Below are 22702 nucleotides of genomic sequence, written 5' to 3'. Positions count from 1 at the left end.
CTAGAGTGGTGTGGCTATTGTTAGCTGCTACACACACATCAACAACAACTTCCGGTCCGTCCGGAAAAGGGGTCCGTGTTTATAAATCGAATGGGCGCTATAATGTAATGGATTAAATAACCCCGGGCAATTAATAACAGTGACAAGGACCGTGTGTGTCACTGCTATTCACTGTTAACCCTTTTTTGGGGGGCCCCTGAGCTTGAGCCTCTTCGCGGTCACACGGACGCTCAAGCTCAAGGGCCCCCCTAGCTCATGGGACCCTGGGCCTGGACCCAACAGGCCCGTTGATAATCCTCCCCTGATCACTGAGGATACGTCCCAGGTGCAATGTCCATGCAATGTTTTTATGTTATGGAGTATGACACCCTGGACCATATTTATCATTGCTTGGGATTTGGGACAGTTAATTTACTTTTCTAGTATCTTGGTTCCAGGACCTTTATGGCTAAATTCAGGCACAATCTTCATATGACCACCGCGCTCTGACTGTAGGTGCGCCACCCGATTTACAACATATCAGGATCAAGGAGATGGGTCGCACACACCAAGACTGTGGTTCAAAAAGTTTTATTTCAAACATGACAAACGTTTCGGCTATCAGATGCAGACCGTAAACTATTTCATTATATAAACGAGTCCTGATTCTGGACTTGAAAACTGACAGTGACACTGACAAAAGCACGACATTCACTTTCAACACCGAGCCAATTAACCACTCAATTCCTATTTTCAACCACTTTGAAACACAAAGCGTCTACTGATCAGCTGTGATTGATTAGTCAGCTACAGCAGTGAGCTTCAGTTCATACATGATCACATGACCTCAAGTCCCTCTCAAACTAGATATAAGAAAAGGTGTTCCAGGTACATGCTGTAAAGCAGTGGTGCTCAAAGTGGGGTCCGGGGACCCCCAGGCGTCTCATTCTATGAGATGATATAGCATCTGCATCGAGTTGAACCACTATTTTATACTTTGTCTTTTAGGATAATTTGCCGGTCTACAAGCTCAAGCTCATCTGCTTTAAAAAAATCACACCCGTATAAAGTGAGGGGCGCTCTTATCATCGTACATCATCATGACGTAACATGTCAATTTGCTCAGACACGCACACGTATGATGTAAATTCTCCTTTCATTGTCAATGGCATTTAATGTTTGTGTTAGCACAGAAAGCCGATTTGCTCAGACATATGACATAAATTCTCCTTTCATTGTCGATGGTAAATGTGACACGAGTTAGGACAAAAAGCTGTACTGTATATAGCGCCCCTCAAAAATCACACCTGTGGAAAGTGAGGGGCGCTTATCATCGTACATCATCATGCCGTAAAATAGACACTATGCCTATTTGCTCAGACACTATGACGTAAAATTCTCCATTCATTGTCAATGGGAATTTAATGTTTGTTTAAGACAAAGTTTGTGGGATGTAACTAAAAGCTGGATGTATACTGTAGGAGTGGATATCGCCCCTCAAAAAAGCACAGCTGTGTGAAGTGAGGGGCGCTCTTCATCATAATACATCATCTCATTCTGGACAATCACAATTTGCGTCCTCACTGTTTATCCTCAACTAGACCGGCTGTGTAGAGCACTGAGTCGGTAGTGATGGAAGTTGGAGATCCATGCCTCACCTCTTTACAGTCGTACTGTACACACGCGTACAGACAGAGACATGGTGCATTTATAGATAGATATAGATACTGTACATACTTTGTTTAGCCAATCAAATCCTCGCTATGGGGTGATCAGTCAATCAAATCATAGGAGCTCAGCATAGGAGGGCCCTCAAAAATAACCCTATTACAAAATGTGGTCCCTGGCACAAAATATCTTCAGATGGGGTTCCACGGCCAAATATTAATTTAGACGTCTGTGACATGAAAATGTTTGAGAACCACTGATGAAAAGCATGCTGTGTTGTGCCCCATAGTCACTATACATCAGTGACTTGTCACAGAGTGTCAAAATAGCTGAACTCGTTGTGATGTGATGTGATGTGATGTGATGTAGATACGCTATTTTTGTACGTTTTCACCTATGACTGAAACTTTTTTGTTGTTGTTTTTCTTCTTTATAATTATAATTATTTGTTGTTGTTTGCTTGAAATGTCTATGCGGAAAATGAATGAATGAATTATTTCCTGGGCCTGTCGTCAAATCAAAAAGCTGAAACACACTGTTCCATGCTGTAACTACATAACAGTCTACTCTACTTCAACTTTTCAACTGGCGTGGAGCCAAGCACACTGCACCTAAACGGGAAGGGTTTCAAACGCCCCCTCCCCCACCTCAAGGCAGGAAAGTGAGTCTTGACACCATAGATATCTATGAAATCTGTTCAAGTCAGCCAGTCAGGTGTCGCCAGGCTGCATCTGAACCTGCGTCACCTTGACCCAAGTCCATGCTATCCTATTTAAGACACGAAGAGCACCTCTGTAGTCTAGCTTGAACAGAACCCCTAATGGCTGATGCATGGGCTCCACAGAACACCTTAAACCTTGAGAAGGGGGTCTGCAGCTGATAGTGTATGTGTGTCTGTGGGTGGGGAGATATAGATACCCTGCTCAGGATTAGTAGCCATGCTGCTGGGAATTGGAGAAGGAGAGCATAGAGGAAGGCCCCTTGGAAACACAACACCACCTGACACATATGGAATGGAGTCTTCGCAACTTGGTAAAACAAAAACGCACATGTATGCCAAAGAGGGAATAGATCTGCAGAATGTAGTCTTCTCTACAGCCAAGCACTCAGCCAATGAAACAGAGCTGTGAGGTCTATCCATGCGTACAGACTGCCCAGTAACTCCAAGCCTCTCTTGTGGCTCAGTCCATACCTCAGGGCCAATGGTCACTTCCGCCTGGCCTAAAAGATTGAACCAATGGTGTGTGGAGTTACAGACCCGGCCTAAAGGGACAAATTGTTTCTAAACTATCCATCATATTGCTGGGAACCCCCTCAAGGACTCTTGGAGGTATATGCCAGGGTTCCTGACCTATACTGTTAACATGTATGTTACATTCTTTGACTATGCTATAGCTAAAGCTAATCTACAAGCTCATTTGCCACAGTGCAACACAATTGGGATTTTGTGTTGCAGGGGCAACAGCTCCACCAGAGAGCTCCAGACTTCCCTCTCCAGAGCAACATTAATACATTAGTAACTTCCTCCTGGGGGATCCCGGGGCGTTCCAAGGCCAGTGAGTCGATGTGATCCCTCCAACTGCGCCTTGGTCTGCCCCTGGGTCTCCTCCCAGTGGGACGTGCCTCGAGGACCTCCCTAGGGAGACGCCCGAGAGGCATACTAACCGGATGCCCGAACCACCTAAGCTGGCTCCTTTCCAGACGAGTCTTTCGTGTGACTGAACTTCTCACCCTATCTCCAAGGGAGATGCCAGCCACCCGTCGAAGAAAACTCATTTCGGCCACTTGTATTCGCAACCTTATTCTTTCGGTCATGACGTGTTGAATCCCTGAATTCACCCTGTCAAGTCCCGCCCGTGGTTGTGCCCCTCTTCGCACCCATTGGTTGCCGTTTCATGGCTGGACAAAAATCCTCTCTCTCCATCCACTACCAAATAACATGTTTTTCAGTTGCTTCGTATTGATATTCTGTGCACTCAATTCTTATTTTAAACTTGGTGTCAGTAAAAATCACAGGTGCCGCATGGTGACTGGGCATATCATGTTGTTTTTAGTTTTATCCAAAAAGGATGTTTTAGCAAATTAAACATAAACAAGGCGGAACCAGGTCGGAACAAGGCAGAAAGAGCCTGCTGGTTAGTCAGTCAGGGACCAATCAGAAGGCTGACAAAGGGTGAATTGTCTAATATATTAGACAGACAGACAGACAGACAGACAGACGGTGTTGAAAGTCTGAATATTTTTCACAAAAATGTTACACTGGTGTATGCACACAAGGAATGTTTTCAATACAGTGAGAAAAGTCTACTTCTCAGCTATCAAAAGGCTGCATTTAATGCATAATCAATCAACAGAACAGTCCTGTGTAAATGATTTACATTCAGGTATTGACAACATTAAGCCTGCTCCAGCATTCCATTTTACATATTCCAACACATGAAAACTCATAAGATCAAAAGCTCCAATGTACATTTGTACCAGATATAGCCTAATACAGTGACCTACATAATACATAAAATCCAAGCGGTTTTATACAGTGCATCCAAGCATGCAGTCATCAAGAGTAAGCAACATCTCCAAACAGAATTTCATTTAAAATCTGTAAAAGTAAATGTATGCTTTCAATACTTAAGAACACGCAAAATAAATGTTATTTATTTTACAACACACAAAACAAGATATGTATCAGACCAATATGACATAAAATCCTAATTTTAAATATTTGTGGCAGCTTAAATCCATCATATCATAACAAAATGAGAATTCCCAAAATCGTATTCCTAAGTAATGCATGGTAACCCCTAACATCTCATCGGGGTCATCCCATCATCATCATGCACAGTTTCTAACTTTAATACCAGCATCAAAACAAATCAAATCATGTGTTAAAGCACCTGAGAGTTAATAAAGAATGGGTCCGACTCCAGTTATCTACAAAAAAGCAAGTTTGTGTCAGATGAGCCATCCACTAGGAGAGAGCTACTTTAATTCATTTTTACACACGTTTTAAAAAATAATGTAAGGCAGTAAGGCACAGCATGAGGGTATATTCAAGACATATCTTTGGCAAAGATGACACTGTTAAAGACTGGTGGTACACAAGACGGATTCAGCCGTACTTCTCAATGAGTATCATAGACAAGTTATATTATATACACACTCTGACAAGAACAAGACAATTTGGCTCTGCTACATTCAAATTTCATCCAATTGAAATTGCAGTTCAGTAGGATTTGAGTTTTATTTTAATATCATTCTTTTTATCCCACGATTTTTGTAATCCATTTTTTCACCCGGTGCCAATGCCTAAATGTAATCCTGGGCGCTACTCTCCCTCTGCCAACCTGGGGAGGGCCGCTTATCGCCTGATGGGGGGAGTTTCTCCGGTAGGACTTAGGGCGTGGAAGGAACACGTTATTCCAACCAGTTAATTTCCCCTCCATCAGGCTGATTTCAGTCTCATCCCAAGTGAATTGTTTTTCAGGTCTCTGAATTGTGTCCAAGCGAACTTGAGCCACAAGAGGCACCATCGAGCAAGCTAAAGCGAGTAAGTCGCCGTGCCGAAAGTTGTGAAGTTCGCTTGGGCCGACTCAGTGCTGTTCCAGTTATGTACAGTTAGGCACAGAATCCTAAATCATGTTTTGGGGTGAGCGTTTGCCCCAACTGTCACTCAAAGTGACTGTGGCCAATCACAGCACGTCTTTTTCCAGGACTTGTCAGAAACCTGTTGCAGAACACTATCACGCGACCACGACATGGCCCGTCATCCTATCTCCTCCAAAACAGGTGCAATCTGTTCAGCCAGAGCCTGAGAGGATGGTAGACTGCTCAGGCCAGCCAGAGTGACAGTGGAGTGAGCGCACTGCCCCAGAGCCCCAGCAGGGAGTTGATATACAAGTTTATGCCTATATATATGTGGTAAAAGAAAATCAACCTGGTTCCGAATAACAATTACGCTTTTATCGCAGTATAGTTTGGGGATGGGGGTCATGGGGATGTACTTATCACACAAACAGTTCTAAACAATATATTTTTGGGGAGAATTAATTGCACGCAGTGATATGTCTTAAATCCATATCGGTGCAAGTCGAAGTCAAGTCTCAAAGTCTCAAGTTTGTCTCATATAAAGCCTCATATAAAGTCTCAACTTAAGTCCAGCTCAAATCCAACTACAGGTCTATGGTTAGCAAGCTAGTTCTGTGTAAACGGCTGATCATATCAGACGAGTTTGATTATTTTAATTCACACATCATATGATGAACTACAAATTAATTTAAGTGTTGTGGTCAATTTGCAATATGGCCCTTTTCAAAGTTCCTATTGATCCCTGGGAAATTCAGATTCAGAAATGCACGTCTATCTGGCGTTAAGCTATCGATTAATTCTGCTGCCACCCTATTGATCATTCTCACATCGCTAAGCCGATTACAGCTGATCTTTGATTTCGAACACTTTATAATTGAAAAGTGTGAGCAAACGGGAACGTTTCTGACCGCTCCAGGTCCTGTGAAACAGCATACGGAGGCGTAGTGAGTTAGATGGATGTAACGTAGAGCCTAAGGAGGCTGGGTAGAGGACCACGGCCTGCTGGGTGAACCCATTGTAACCTAAATGCAGGGGAAGTGTCCGTGACACAGTAGCCGGTGTGTGGTTACCATACAGGCTGCCTCTACTTAACCGCCTCCGCAGAGAGAGAGAGCTACTCCATTCACAGGATGAACAGCGAGAAAAACCTGACGTAACTTGAGCATTCGACACCCCTTCTTTCTCTTTCCCCGGAGCCCACCTCACCTCAGGCTGGTCTTATCTTTCTGCCAAGGGCTCCTTATCCCCTCCCAGTTGTGATTAGCTGTGACCATGTGCTCTATATGCACAAGTCCTATTGTCCACGACACTCTGCACTCCCGATTTCAGCTCTGAGGTAATCTCGGGATAATTTCAGTACAACGCTTTGCGTGAAAACGAGACCGGGCTCGTGGTGTGGCACATTACCAGTGCCAACACTCGTGCATTGAAAACATAAATGCCGCTAATAAAAGACTCTATATTAAAGTGTTTGTGCATACTGCATATATAATACAAATTAGTAAAAGGTGACGGACCTGTGAAACAAACATCTTTACAATCATGGTTGGGGGAAAAAAAAAAGTTTAAAAGTTATTTAGTCCAAAAAAGAAAATCTATATCGCGAAACAGAAACTTGGTATCCAGTGAGACGTTTCCTGAGGCACCGCTCGGCATCAAGACTCAGACGAGCTGCAGCGGTTTTTCACTCTGGGCACGACGTGGATTTCGTCGCCGTCTTGAATGCCATACGAATGGAGGGCCCGGCATCCATATCTCATCTCCTGAGGCCCCACCACGGAGCACATGACACGGTCCATATAGAACAGCCTCATGCCGCCGACGGGCAGCTGCACCAGGGTCTTGAGCCGCTTCTTCAGCTCACCCACCGTCTGCTCCAGACGCAGACTCAGCACCTCCACCGTGTCCCCCCAGCGCACGTCCACCATGGCGCTGCCCCCGCAGCTCAGGTCCACCTCGGCCAGCGGGGGCAGCTCGCCGTACTTGGACACAAGGACGTGGTACCTGAAGACGAAGGGGATGGTTTTTTCTTGCTCGCTCCCACAGCATTTTAATTCTATTCTGCCCACCAAACACCAAAACAGTAAAACACTAAAAAAAGAAAAAACAAATACAAAGCCTTTTTGTGTCATGTATCATGGATATATTTTATCCGCATAACACATTATGGTGAATAAAAATAGCTATCATGTATACAAAATAAACACTAAATAGAGAAAAACAATCCTAGTTTTAAAACAAAACAATTCTTGTTTTAATTTAACTATGTCTAAAGTTCTATGTGCACATATAGGCCCATTTTATTAAATTATACTCACGCTGAGCTGATAATTTATTGCAAAAAAAACAAAACCTGATGTTTAGTTAAGCAGAGAAATATCTTTGCTGATACACCAGGTTAAGTGTCAGGTGATGTCCGAACTGTACACGCCAAATTAACAATCTACCTGCATTTGACGACTGGCTTGTGTTAAATACGGACCCTGTGTGTGTGTTTGGGAGGGGGTTGGTCATAAAAGTCAACAAAATGTGCTAGTTTGTGTAAAGTGTAGGTGAATGCTTCTACAGACACATTTGTGTGCGTTCATGAGTTCGTCGGGGACAGAAATACTGCAGGGGTTTCTGCCTCTCGCTTGCCGTGAGAAAGCTCTCAGCCACCTCGGGGGAATGCAGGCTAGAGATAAGGACCCGGGAACGATTAAATAAAATCCAGGAGAAAAGGCCTGTGCTTTCAAAGCTACTGTAACAGCTGGGCCAATCAAAGCAATTTCCCTTCCCTCCCCAAAAACTCCCCCACAAAGCAAATCCCCTGGCCTGGGGTTTCGGGCCAAAACCTTCGAAGCCGCCCTGGGAATTCTCGTCTAAGGCCACAGTGCACAAAGTACCTTTCTATGAGAAACCATTTAGCTCTAAACTGCTCTCATTTAATGTGATAAGCATGGCAGTACAACGGGAGGAATAACAACACAGGTGATAACAAGCAGATATCCCAAAAGTCCTTTCTAATGGTCTTCCGGAATAGCAGGCAATGTTTTGGGCTGTGCATGAACATCAAAGTGTTGAGGCAAAAATTCCCTGATGTCTCTCACTGTTTTTCATCCAGAAATGACCTGCTAATGAAACTAAATCAATGAAATGCTTATTTCCTCACTTCCCTCCATATGCGCCCCTTCCATATTCACGCTTCCTTCACTCTACTTGCAGTAAAGCTATGCCTTCTCTAAAATGTCTGCTCTAACCCAGTTCGCTTCTCTTTCCTTGCAAAGAATTCTTCCTATCCTGCCTACAGCTTTGTCAGTTTTTTATGTTTCCTTATTAAAACACTAGTTTAATCCATTGAGACCTGGAACGCATCCATGTCACGTTAGCGTTTAACCACATTAGCCATTAACCCATTTTGGGGCGGGAACCCCTTTTGGTGTTTTAAACATCGTTATAATTTAGCTATTGAAAAATAGCAGATCTACAAGCTCATAGCGCGCCACCGAGTGGCGCGCTATGAACTTGTAGGTCTGCTATTTTTGAAAAATCGTTAAAATGTGCCTCAAATCTTTCCGAAAATTGTCATGATTTAGAAAACTTTTTTTTTTAAATTTCGACGTCAGGCCTGAATGGGTTAATGCCTCAAGCCCCCCCACCCCCACTCCTGCCCCCTTCTCTACTACAGTACATGCTCCCTTTAAGAACAGTAATCTCGTATATATGTCTGCCGTTGGTGTGGTTTGAGGCCTGGAGTTTATGGTTACTCAAAGACAGGCTGTGTCAGATCTCTGCAGACCTGTGGTGTTCACCTGAGCGGACTCTGATCTCCGAGGGCTAGTCAGGGCACAGCCCCATCCGCATCGAAAGGGGATAGTGGCCCGTCCTGTGCTCACTGCACCATGTCTGACCCCCCCAACCCAATAACACTCACATGCAGTCACAGCCAGTGTCTATACACTCCAAGAGACTGGCGCCGGACCAACAGTGTGAATATGCCATTTATACGAGCAGGAAGCAAATGAAATGGAGTAATAGAGGACACTGTTAAACCGTGAGAATTTGAGATTTCATTGACAGTGGATGAGGGTTGCAGGATGACTGGCTCTGTCTCACTGCTATTTTGTGATGCGTTATTCTGGAGTCATTTATAATACACTCACAGTACATACTAGTATACTGTACACTCACAGTACATACTAGTATACTGTACACTCACAGTACATACTAGTATACTGTACAAGTGGACATCATTCTTGTCCATTATTATGGAGGAAGAGTCATACACCTACAGTATGTCATAGGAGAACACACTGCCAGGAAACTAACCAATGTCTCAGCTGTATACAGTACGCACACACAGACACACACATATATTATTATATACGATATATCTCTTAAAAAAAGAAAATCAACCTGCTACCTTGTATATCGGTTTACCAATCAGAGAATTCATGGTACAAAGCAGTCATTGAGTGGGGAGAGACTGGTGGCATTGTCTCCCAAAGGTTAGTTTCCCCCCAGACAGGGACCGCGCCTTCCCTAACAAATCCCTCCCCCACATTCTGCTGAGGTTAAGTGGAATGCAGCCACTGAAGAGTGTGGGCAAGTCGCTTTTAGTGTCAGTCACTAGGAGGGCTTCAAAATATATAATAATAATAATAATAATAATAATAATAATAATAATAATAATAATAATAATAATAATAATAATAATAATAATAATAATAATAATAATAATAATAATAATAGAAATTGCATTGCAAACACTAATTGGACCATCGTCACTAGTTGTGGCACAAGTCAGATATACTTCAACCTAAATATTAATTATACTGTTCTGCATTACATAATGCATACAATCTAAAACTTCCTGATCAACTGCTTAGAGACATCCATCATGAGAATTTATATGAAGCCTAATTATTACTAACTTTGTTAATTACAAAGCTTTGCTGAATCCTCGACTGATCATAGACATAATCTGTTATACAGAAATACCAACATTGCTGACTGCTTACTGTAAATCGCTCTGGATTAAGAGTGTTTGCTAAATGCCTAAATTGTAAAAAAAAATATATATATATATCTTGTACATTTTGTGTGAGAATCCATAAGTAGACTGTTGGGGTTTGTTCTGCAATAATGACCGACTTGCTGTACATCCTTTACATAAAAGGCCATAATACTACTAAGACTGGCATCTGCGTTATCCTGTGTATTGTATTATTAAATTACATTCAAAAGGACTGCGATTGAAATCGTTGTCTATGGAAGTGGGATTACAGACTTTGATGAGTGCTATCCAATATTTGACTTGATTTCATGCCATTATCCTTGTGTGCAATCCAAACGCTAATGACACTAAAGCAGATCTGTTAGGGGTTTTATAGGATCATTACCTTTTCTCCACAACAAACTGTTTTACCTGAAATTACCTGAAATCATACTTCTCAATGCCAATGGAAATGTGATCACCTAGAGGGAGTATTAAGCTCCCAAAACAAGGCTTGGCAAGGACACACCACACTAATACATTCCCACAGGACCGACGCAATAGTGGGAAATAAAAGCTTCTAAAACCACCCTCTGCCTTTGATTTTCTTTTTTTAACGTTTGAGAGACAGGAAACTCAGGGCGGATAAGAGATGCTGAAAGATATGCAACAAACTTCTCCTGGCGGAATCGAATCGGAATGTTTTGCGATTGATGGATCCGCTTGCACTATCCGGTGTAGACATCTTTTGAGAAGACATCTTTATCCCATTCTGGACGGGAACTAAGCATTATGTTGTACTTTAGCTATTGAAAAATAGCAGATCTACAAGCTCGTAGCACGCCACCGAGTGGCGCGCTACGAGCTGGTAGGTCTGCTATTTTTGAAATATCGTGAAAATGAGGCACAAATCTTTGAATATATATATTCTTTCAGAATACTTTTTTTTTATTTTGACGTCAGGCCTAAATGGGTTATAGATGGCCCAGCATTCGTCTGGTTCACGGCCACCCAGATGACAACGTTTTGTGTGACGCTTGGTGTGACTGTGTGATGCTGCATACTGTGTGATAGTGTGTGTACAGTGTAGACAAGTACCTCTCGGGAAGCTCTTCTTCTGGACATTCACAGAAATGTCTGATGAAGAACCTCTCAGCATCCTCTCTCTCCCCATCGCTCACCACACTCCCATTCAGCATTGTTACAGATGACAGCCTGCAGGAGAAAAAAAAGTGATCACAAAAATATGCATTAAAAAAAGCACATCATCCAATTTAAACCTTTTCTTCATAGGACTGGTCCTTATTAATGACCATTATAGAGCGTCGCAGTCCCGCCCCCTACCCTGGACCAGGAAATGATTCTCCGTTCATTTTCCTCATAGACATTTCAGAAAGTATTTATTTAAAGACGTTTACGCCGCGGACAAAGCCAATTCGAGTCGTGATAAATCATGACAACAAACACAATTTCTGGGCCGAACAAATAATTAGAAAGAAGAAAAAAACGGCAGGTTACAACACTTTTTTTGTTGTTTTTCTTCTTTGTAATTATTTGTTTGGTCCAAAATATTGTTTGTGTTGTCATGAGTTGTCACGACTCGAGTTGGCTTTGTCCGCGGCGTAACCGTCTTTAAATAAATACTAGTAGAAATGTCTATGGGAAAAATGCATTGGGATTCATTTCCTGGTCCATGGTAGGGGGCGGGACTGCGACGCTCTATAAGATGGGACAATTTAGTCTATGGAAAGTTCCGAAACCTGCCAGTGCCTACCAATGACATCATCGATGGGAATTCCAAGCTAAAAACAACTCTGGATAAGATGCTCTTATCCAGAGTGACTTACAACTTGTGTGAGATAGATCAGAGTAAATGGCAGGAACCCCAGTAAACAAACATACACTGTAAATGGTCATCAGTTAAATGCAAAGAAAACGTTTTAGTGTGTCAAAGAAACTATGATACCAGTTAAGCATCAAACATACAGTAGTTTCTAAATCAAAATAAATCTATTGAATGGGTTAGACAGGTTATGAGATAGTGTCTTTGTGTTGTAGTGGAAAGGTTGTGATGAGTACGATGTATTCATAAATAGAGTTTGTAGAGCTGCTATTTTCACTAGTGTGGGTCCCGGACAAACGTCTAATTTTCTCTTTTGGGTTTTGAGCTGAAAGGTTTTGGGAACCACTGATCTACAGTGTATGTACAGTGAGTGTGTAGGTGTCAGAGTGCATAGACTAACTGTGCTACGACGAGGCTGCGTCTCTCTTTCTTTCTGTAGGCCTGTAGCAGAGGAATCCCCTGGGCCTTAACCTCCTGCAGCTTCGGGAAAAGATTCAGACGCTCAATATCTTCCCATTTTCCAAGCCCTGCATAACAGAAAGCCACGTTGAGAGTACAGTCTCTTTTACAAGTGTGAACTGACAAAGAGAAGAGGCAAATAATATAAGACATATAACAACAATATACAACAACAAATACAGGAGAATAACAAGGACAGATAACATTCGTAAACACAGTACTCAAGGAGAAACAGGAAAATATAATAAAATGACCAATAAAAAAACTACTATAAAAAAACTAAGCAACCATGTTTGCTACTACACTAACATAAAACTAGAGGAACAAATTTGCTATACGTCAAAGCAGGAGCAGTGCCTGGGCTTTTTTTTCTCCTAAAGATACTTTATTTGTGGATGTACCAAAATGAGAGATAGGGTAATTTGCGCAAACATCTGTAGTACGTAACGTGACTACGGTTGCTCCATCTCTGACCTGAGCTGTTGAGGTTGATGCTGCGCAGGTTGGGGAAAAGGCGCTGGAGCGTGTCCTGAGTTTCCTCTACAGACTGAAGGCTGTTATTGGCTAGCCCCAGCACCTCCAGGCCCGGGTACATGGCTCCAAGCTTCCTGACCTCTGCCCAGTCCTGCAGCTGGTTGTCTGTGATCTGCAGCAGGCGTAGGGACGGACAGGGCACTGGGGATTCCATCACGCTGTCATAATCGTTCAGACAAAGGAACAGCTCCTCCAGCCTATAGGGCAGCAGCACAATGACAATGGTTATTATTATTAACCAATAATCAGTCAATATGATGTCGGTGGTGACCAGCACCAAGTAGTGAATGATGTAATTTCTAAGGATGCAACAGAAACAAATAGATTTAGGCTGCGTTCGGATATGCACAATCACATCACAGAGCGTGGCTTATTTACGAACGACCAGTTAAAATTGGTTGTTTTTAAAACATGGACCAAGGTAAATGATGAACGCTTGTATGGTGATGTACTAAATGCTTGCCTTGCTAGGTTAGCTTTCTCCACCGGGAGCGCTTGAGACACCGCAGTGACGCACTCACACTGAACAAGCCCAACTTCTGTGAAGGGGTCGGTCAGTGCGGGCACTCAGCACACCCGGGACGCAGCGCACCAGATTTTCGAACGGCAACGCACCGAGTGCACTGAATAAATGAACGAGAAGAGTTCACCCCAGTGCGAATTTCTGAACGCACCCTTAATGGATATAAAATAAAAAGTAGATTTTAATTATTTTTTTTATGAAAAAACTGCGATATGGTTGTATGAGAAAGTATACTTAAGTGGCTAATCAGACTAATTGATTTAGTCAATTATAAACATTTAGACATAAATTGAGTTAATAACTTAAAGACTAAAACATGAGCTTCTCAATTATTTGAATAATCAAAAGAGTACCCGATAGAATAATACTCAAGATAATCAACAGCTGCAGCACTACAACACATGTCCTCTTACTCTGGGGAGTTCTGTGTGACAGTGTGAACGGTGTCCCAGCTGACGCGTGTCTTGATGAGCACCAGGTGTCGCACTCTGGAGAAGGCGTGGGCCAGGCGGGGCTCCAGGTCACAGCCGCTCAGAGGGTTCATGCTGAGGTTCAGGAAGTTCAGGCGGGGGGTGTTGGACACGATAGTACCGACCTGACAACCCAGAAAGATATGAACCCGTTTAAGAGTAAGACCTAAGGCCGATTCTACAAAATGCCTTCTAAATCAGTAACCTCGCGTCACCAGACTTTCCACCCGTGGAGGAAAGGCTGGTATTGGTTCTAAAACCAGCTGTGTGATCCGGTTTAGGAAAAAAGAACAGTAAAACATTGTGGTTCCGGTAGTGGGTTTCCGGTTGGCGTTGCATTTAAAAACAAATGTTTTAGTCGCTGAGATCGCCTCGAGATGCCTTTTTTAATATAAATTGATTGCGGTTCACAACTGTGTTCTCTACATGCTCATAACACTCCGGTTCAGGTGCGGAGAAAAACTAAATAAATAAATAAACTGAAGTGAAAATTCTGCTGGCTTATGCTGTCTATATGGGAACGCAGTTTTTAGAATCGTAATATCTCGGATTCTTCTTTTTAGGTCAAAACAAGCTTGATTTGCGCCTCCTTTCTCTAAAGTCTAAACAATATGATCCCCGGTTACAAAATGTATGTTTTGGGTGAATTAAATTCACTTCCTGACTCTCGGTTTCCGAGTGAAACGGCTTTCAAAATAAAGGTGTACCCAATAGAAAATCAATGTGTGCCAGTCCTGGAGTACACAATTCATACACCAGATGGGAGTGTTGGTGGGAAAAGAGTTAACAACTTTTCAAAAATATTAAAAATAGCAGATGTACAAGTTTGAAGTGCTGCAAAAAGTGATGCGCTGTGAGCTTGTATATCTGCTATCTTTGAATAGCCAACGCTAAAATCTAAAATGACACAGCTTGCCTTCCCGGTTTTAATGGGCTAAAATGGCTAGAACGAACCCTACAAGCATTATAGCTTTTGATATATTATAGCTGTTTATATATCGTGTTTTCGAGGAGACGCTGTACAAAAACATCTATCATGAATCAGATTCATGAAACTTGTTAACATGCATAGCATTATGCATAGCATACTCTTAGGGGCAGGCAGGTTCGAAGACTGTCTAACGGTCTAACTGTCTATGGTCTTTTTCAGGCCAGGGACCCGCTAGCTGAGAGAGAGATGAAGCAGGGACCCACACTACATATTGTATAAAATTATGTTGCAGATTAAAGGAGCATTCAGTGATTTGGAAAAAAAACCTGGTCCACCCGGTAACAAGATGTGCACATGCACGCTCTACAGTGGGGGGAAGTACAACAGACCAACAGCACGTGCACCAATGCCCTCCCCACTCGATCATGATTGGAGGAAGGCCCCTCTCATCCTGATTGGATGAAGGCTTTGCCACCCAAAGCCCAAACCGAAACTAGGGTTTTTTGACCCCAGGGGCTCACTGGGGACAGGGAGGAACTCCTTATATGGTCAGCACACTTTATAGTAGGGAGGATTATCCAAAAAATAAGAAAAAATAAGTGATATTTGAATTAAGTGAAATCACTGAATATACCTTTAAACTTTTTCTTAAATTTGATAGACAGTTTCATATTAAAACTAATATCCTAAATCTAAAGATTATTCATCTTTAACTGTGATATGATGATTTCATTCAGCTAGAACGGTCTAATAGTTTCAGGAGATCGTATCATTTTACTGTAATTTCTATTCACACCTTATTATTCCATACATATTTTTGTGTATGTTCTCATTTCATCCATATTCAGCATATCTAGTCTCATATCACTCACAATATTGATATTATATGGATACTAACATCCAGCTCCATTTTGCACACAGTATAGTTTCAGGATACCCACCTCTCCCCAGTCCTTAAGCTGATTATAGGACAGGTCCAGCTCTACCACATGGGCACAGTAAGATGCAACCTCAGAGCGGTTTCCAGCTTTGCTGATTCCACAGTCATTCAACACCAGCACACTGGGCAGGTGGAGATGTTCTGCAACCAGGGACAAGTTAGTTAGTTAGTTAAACTTACTTACTATCACTTTATGATCAAGGTAAATTTATAATGTTTTTGTCTTCAGGACAATTTTGGAAACAGGTATTCAAAAATGAATCAATGAATGAATTTCAACAGCTCTGCCATAGACATGTAGAATATGCAATCTTCAACAGCTACAAATAATATAGTAAAACAATAGAAAAAAATAATAATAATAATTAAAACACAACTTGTATGTCTCTAAATGTTAGGATGAATTGAACAAGGTGGACCCTTTTGTAAACAAGTGTAGTGCTTTATTGGGTCGTCCGACTCGTCCACTCACAGTAAGCAGTTTTTTGTATTGAGTTGTGCTTGAAATGTACTGTAATTTTACGTAAAACTAGAAAAAGTGCCCTTCTGGGCACAGGTCTCCACCAGGAGGATAGGAGTGTGTGTGATGTTTGGCAAAATGTTTATGAGTAATATAAACGTGTGCGTGTGTGTGTGTGTGTGTGTGTGTGTGTGTGTGTGTGTGTGTGTGTGTGTGGCATGATGCGTTGATGAGTTGTGGTGATTTGTACAAAACGGGTACAAAGCGGGCTACTCCTGAAAACTTTAGGAGCCAATCGTAGCCAATCAGGATGGATTATGAGAAATCAAGCACACCCATCTTGATCACATGACTATGGAGAGCATGTGTACCGATTTGCGTGAAATTTGGATAAAATCTGAAGGAGTAATATTAGAAAATGTGTTTTACATACAGTATGTCGGCCTCCTGGTGGCGCTATAAAGAGAAGATGTGAAAATTCCAGGCAAAGGTTTTTCCTTGGCCTCTAGGAAGTGTGCAGACAAATTTTACACGAATCCGTGCAATTAGAGGTTAAGACACTAATCGGCCAGTTATAGCGCCACCATGAGGCTGAGTTGAAAATGTACCAGTGGCATTTCTTCCTCTGCCTAGTGGGAATGCACAATTTCACGGAAATCACACGATGTGTTCATGATTTGCGGCATTTTGTTTGAAACTGAGCACTCCTGCGAACTTTGGTAGCCATTATTAGCCGATCAGGATGGAGTCTGAAAAATCTGAAAGACCCGTTTTGTTGAATGGCTCTAGAGAGACTGTGTACCAATTTGCATGATGTTTGGACAAAATCTGTAGGTGTACTGTCCAAAATTATAAGAGGCCAATGTGAAAACATTGGGGCAGAGGTTCAGCTGTGGCATTCAGGGAGTGTGTGTGCAGAGTATGGCTGCGATCAAGCCAACGGTGCCGGAGATTAGCTGTCCACGGACGGACGGACGGACGGACGGACGGACACACACACACACACACACACACGGACGGAAGGACGGAGTGCAAAACATACTCTCTCCCCATGCCTTCGGCCTGGTGGAGACAACAACTGCACAATATGGTAAAACAATAGAAAAACATTACGTAAAACAACTGCACAACACTGAAAGCAGCCCATTTTGTTGAGGAGGTTGATCATGCTACTAGGACACTGAATATTTGGTGTGAAAAAATAATTTAGCTATTGGCAATTAGCTCTTCGCTAAGTCCCACCCAAGCCCGTTGTTGGCCAATACCACGTTAGCGACGGTTACTAAGGTAGAAAACTGGTCACGCTTGCAATGCTGGTCAAAATGTTTAAGCAGTGTCAATAAATATATTTGCTGTACAGCATGTGTGGACCTCAGAAAGAGGGTTTGTTTTCTTACCTTGTTATGAGCAAACTAGTCCGTTCCATGAATTATTTCGCTCCGTTGTGCAGTTTAATAGTACATATTAGAAATAAAAATAGGCTCTCATTGACTTCCATTGTAACGGGGGAACAGCTCTCAAAGTCACTCTTTTAGAACACTAAGCTGATTCTGACCGTTTATGACATCAGGAAAACTCACTCACTTTTATTTTTAATAAAAAATGTCAACGTTGTCTTGTCTGTTTTTGTTTTGACTTCAGTGTTGCCACATTGTGTGAGAGAAATAAGCCAACCCACCTCCAAAAACAAGCCAACTCTTAAAGCCAAATTAAGAAAAACAAGCCAAAACAAACACAATAATATGACCATATATAATCATAATAAAAAGATTGTATGCATTTATCATTATAAATACTATGTAGGCCTATGTCTATGATAATTAATGTTTTGGTAATGTATTACATACACTAATTATTAGCCTTAAGCCAAAAGTAGCGGGAAATAAGCAGACCTGGCAACCCTGACAAGTTTGTGTGGAAAGAAGTTCCGGTTTGCCTACAAAACGATCTGATTGGTCCAAATCTGTACACACACTTCTGAAGTAGCCTCGGTCTCAGCCTTCCATCCAGGCCGTTGGATGTAAACAAATGTATTTGATCTCGTCCACTTGTCGCAAACACCATACACAATTTTGGACGCGTTTGAGGGAGACACTTTAGGAGAAATGTCTGGGACTGCAGCTGGGTGCTCAAACAGCATTGGAGACTTGTTTACAAACGAGAGTTGGGAACACCAGAACCGCTTCACTGTATATCTCCAACCAAAATAGTTACTTTATAAATCTATCAAAAGACGAAAAGTTTTCCTGGTGTCATAAACTGTCAGAATCAGCTTTTGTTGTCTTCGCTTATGTGCTAACTGACTGACTTTGAGAGCCAGGTATTTGACCAGCATGCAAGCGTGACCAGTTTTCTACCTTAGTAACCGTCGCTAACGTGGTATTGGCCAACAACGGGCTTGGGTGGGACTTAGCGAAGAGTGAATTGGCATTATGAAGCAGAAAGTGGGGAAAGGGAGTAGTTCCCCAGGGGAGGTGAATTGTCTTTTACAGATTCATCTAGCAGATGGTTGTGGCCACCCTAATGCTGCGAGTTCATATAGTAACGGTGCCCAAGTTGTTGTTGTTTGGAGAATTTGCACATACTTTGAATGTGTCCTCTGCAAGTTGACCTTTTACAATGGAAGCCAGTGACATGAAGCTACAAAGTGATGCCAAACACTTGTCGCTGTGGGAGGTGTGTGACGCTCCACAAATCAAAGTTGCGCTGGTCTCAGCTTTCATGTTGACAGGCCTGGACTGGCCACTTGACGTACAGTGCAAATGCCCGGTGGGCCGCCGAATGAATGGGCCGCCCTCCTTGCTTTAATATTTTTTGCACATGGAGGGATGTTTTTCAGTATAAAGGTGGTGGTATTAGGGCTTGTTTGTTTGTGTGTGCCTCAACAGAGCGGGCAGCAGAGTATCTGCTATCAGCTTGCCGGTTGTGAGGGGTCGGTCTGGGCCAATTGTCATCCACATGGGAATGTTGTGACTCCAGTGTGGAACTCGAGACTTCATTTGCCAGTCAAATATGATGTCAATCGTATTTCAGGAGCTCTCCTTGACTTCCATTTCGTATATATGGGAAAATATTGTGGAGGTACTTCATTGGCTTACTGACAACGTGCACATGGCATTAGGGTGCTGATGACCTAGTGGTTACGGTGCATACCACATCTCTCTCTCCCTGTTTCCTGTCATTCTAGAACTGTACTATAACGGCAAAAAAAGCATAACAGTGTGTTTTAACAGCAGGCAACAGCCAGACGAATTTTCCGAAGTGCATTATTTGTCAATGGGACCCGCAACTACTGCCGATAGCAGGCGAACAGGCGATGGTTAAAAAGTGGGCGGAGGAACGTTGCCCGAAAATAATTTATCTTTTGGGGCGACATCGTCCGGTGATAGCGGGCGATTAGGCGATAGCCAATGACACTCATGTGTCGCTCACCGTTGTTCTCCCGCTGTTAAAACGCACTGTAAGAAAAAATAAAAATAAATATGACACTGATTGGCTCAGTGGTTTGTGAGATTATCTCCAACCCAAACACACAGACGGACACAAAGAGCTCCATTTTCGTCACCGCTAAACCCCTTACCCCTAAACTTTTTTTTACTATTTTGCAAAACATTTTTGAATAGTTAAAATGGCCAGTCTACAAGCTCACAACGTGTCAATGTAGATTGGCTAGTTGAACTATTCAAAAATGTTTTTCCAAATAGTCCAAAAAGGCAAAGAAGTTTAGGGATAAGGGGTTTAGCGGTGACGAAAATGGAGCCCATAGACTCAAATAGGCTCCTGCAGAGCCACACTGTGTTTTTGTTTCACCTGCTCCATTCCATAAATGCAAGAAAAACCTCTTTAATTGGCTTGAGTAACACTTCAACAGCAACTTGGCAGCTATGTAACTGGCCAGGCCTGGTCGTTTTGTAGCTTCGTCTCCGCTGCTGTGCGTGAACGCAGCATAAAAGGCAGGGTGCTAGCTGAACAGTATGCTGCGTTATAGACACCGCCATGCACATAAGTAGCTCAAAGGCTTAGCAGTTAGCTCCTGGACAAATACTGTACATATCAAGTCTGGGGGTCCTTTACATGAAAACGTTTGAGAACGTTATATAGCAAGTATATATAGCAACAAGAGTTTTTCTGAAATAAAAACAGACATTCGTAGAATTGGTCTCAGGTCTTAATGGGTTTACAAACGTAACTCTACTTCTGCGCTCTGACCACTCTGGTAAGTGGTAAGTAAGTTATCCAAATTACTATTCAACAAATCAAACCAAGGAGGGTCACGTATCCGGCCTTCATCAGTGTAATGAAGGCTGGATAGCTAAAACGTCATCTTGCCAACATGAGGCATAATGCAACAATACAAAATATGGACAGTACGTACGACCCTCCATATTTGATCATATTTGATTTATTTAACACATAAGCCATATTAAAAAAATAGCCATCCTACAAGCTCACAACGTGTCACTTTCGCGATGCATTGTGAGCTTGCAGATCGTCTATTTTTTTAAATAATTGCCGATACCAGTGTCGTCAAAAGGTCAAATAATGACCGATATATCGGCCGAACGGATATAATATCAGTCTGAATCTAGTATAAATTAAGTTCAACAGAATGACCAGTGTCACCTCTCACCTTTGGTGGGTGATCCCGGAGGGCTGGGCAGCACCACCACGCCTTTACCAGGGCCACGGCATAAGGGGAAGTTCTCTGAGATGTACTTCTCACTAATAACCTGGACGAAGGTGCGCTCCTCCTCCTCATCAGAGGTCTGGTCCATGTTGACCTCCTCTTCGTCAGAGGTCTGGTACATGGTTACTGCAGCCCTAACCTGGTGTATGAGAGAGAGAGATGTTAGGGTTGGGGCTGGTCATGAGAAGATGGAGATTAGAGCCAGACCGGTTTGACATTTGTATCGGGATTTATGATGCGTTCCGATTTAGTAACACTTTACTTAAAGGTCGAGTCTATAATGTATTATAATCTAATTTATAATGCATTATAATGCACTTATAACACTATAACTTAAAAGGTTTTAACAACAAGTTTTGTTGTTAAATCGTTAGTTCTATATTCTGATAAGTAATCATTGCTTGCTATAGAACAGAGGTTCTCCAACTATTGGTCGGGAGTCGGGACACAAAGTGGGAAGGTGATGGTGGGGTCACAAATTGCCAACTGAAAAAATAAACATGTATCCTTAATCCTTCCCATTAAGCCATACAGTAGTCCTATGTTATGCTTTATATTTGTATTTACAAATGTGTACAGAAAGTATTTTTCGTAGCAACAAGAATCACAGCATTGTAAATGTATTTTCAGCTTAAATGTTATAGTTTATATAGTATAGTTTCAATTTTGTCTGCATTTTTTGTTTTGTTTTTATCTCTGTTACACCGATCTACACTTAAATTACTCTCTCTGAGTTACAGACGGTGACCCAAAAGTAATCCATTTGGTTCTTAGCTATAAATCATTTAGCTGGGGTCCCCGCTCCCCAGTGGTGGAAAGTACTGTACTTACAGTAAATACAGTTGTGAGGCGTTTTTACTTTACTGGAATATTTTCAATGTTCTATACTTTTACTTCTACTCCACTACATCTCAGAGGCAAATATTGTACTTTTACTCCACTAGAATTATTTAAAAAACGTTAGCTACTAGTTCCTTTTTATTATTATTATCCTTATTATTATTATTACAAAACATACATTAACCACTTCAGCCCTATAATATACATTTCGGCCATTTGAAAATAGACAATCCACAGTTCGGCGATTTCAAAAGATTGTTTATACATTTGAAAACATATGGAAACATTTTGATACTATTACTTTTGTACCTTTACTCAATAAATTCTAAATTTACTTGTAAGTATTTTTACATTGCAGTATCACTTTTACTAAAAAATGTGAGTACTTTTCCCACCACTACCGGCCCCCACCCCACACTGCACACACCTCTCAGTCTGTACTACGGTGTTGGGCTGAAGAAGGTAGCCGGCGACGTGTCCTCCTGTGGAGCTGGCCAACCAGTGGTGACTATGGTGGCAGTACCAGGAACATTTGGCATGTATTGGCCCTTACAGCTGACAGAGGAGAGACACAAAGCATTCCATTAGCCACACAAGTGACACTGTATTCCAGACACAATATGACATAATCTCACTGGAACAAAAGTGCCAGAGAGATGCCATTGTAATTGACTCCTATTTATCTCCTATATTATCTGCTATTTTTGAATACCGGCAATCGTGAAAACTTTGAATATACATATTGTTTAAAGCGAACATTTTTAACTCAAATCTTTGCTTCTGGAGGTAACTGTATGGAACAACATAT

The 22702-nt window shown here is 42.1% G+C and overlaps 1 protein-coding gene across 1 annotated transcript; it reads right to left on the bottom strand.

Moving 5' to 3' along the window:
- Positions 1-4029: 4029 nt before the first annotated feature.
- Positions 4030-22449, bottom strand: LOC306928480 (tubulin-specific chaperone cofactor E-like protein). The gene is made up of 8 exons (XM_079508624.1): positions 22322-22449; positions 20998-21193; positions 15909-16048; positions 13980-14161; positions 12984-13240; positions 12451-12577; positions 11306-11422; positions 4030-7236 (listed from the first exon to the last, which is right to left on the bottom strand). The coding sequence occupies exons 2-8, from the start codon at positions 21173-21175 to the stop codon at positions 6888-6890; spliced, it is 1350 nt and encodes a 449-aa protein (XP_079364750.1). The 5' UTR covers positions 21176-21193; positions 22322-22449; the 3' UTR covers positions 4030-6887.
- Between the last annotated feature and the right edge of the window lie 253 nt (positions 22450-22702).

The sequence above is a fragment of the Electrona antarctica genome (assembly GCF_951216825.1).
Source record: "Electrona antarctica genome assembly, chromosome: 8".
Taxonomy (NCBI): Eukaryota; Metazoa; Chordata; class Actinopteri; order Myctophiformes; family Myctophidae; genus Electrona; species Electrona antarctica.
This window is presented reverse-complemented; position numbering and strand designations above follow the sequence as displayed.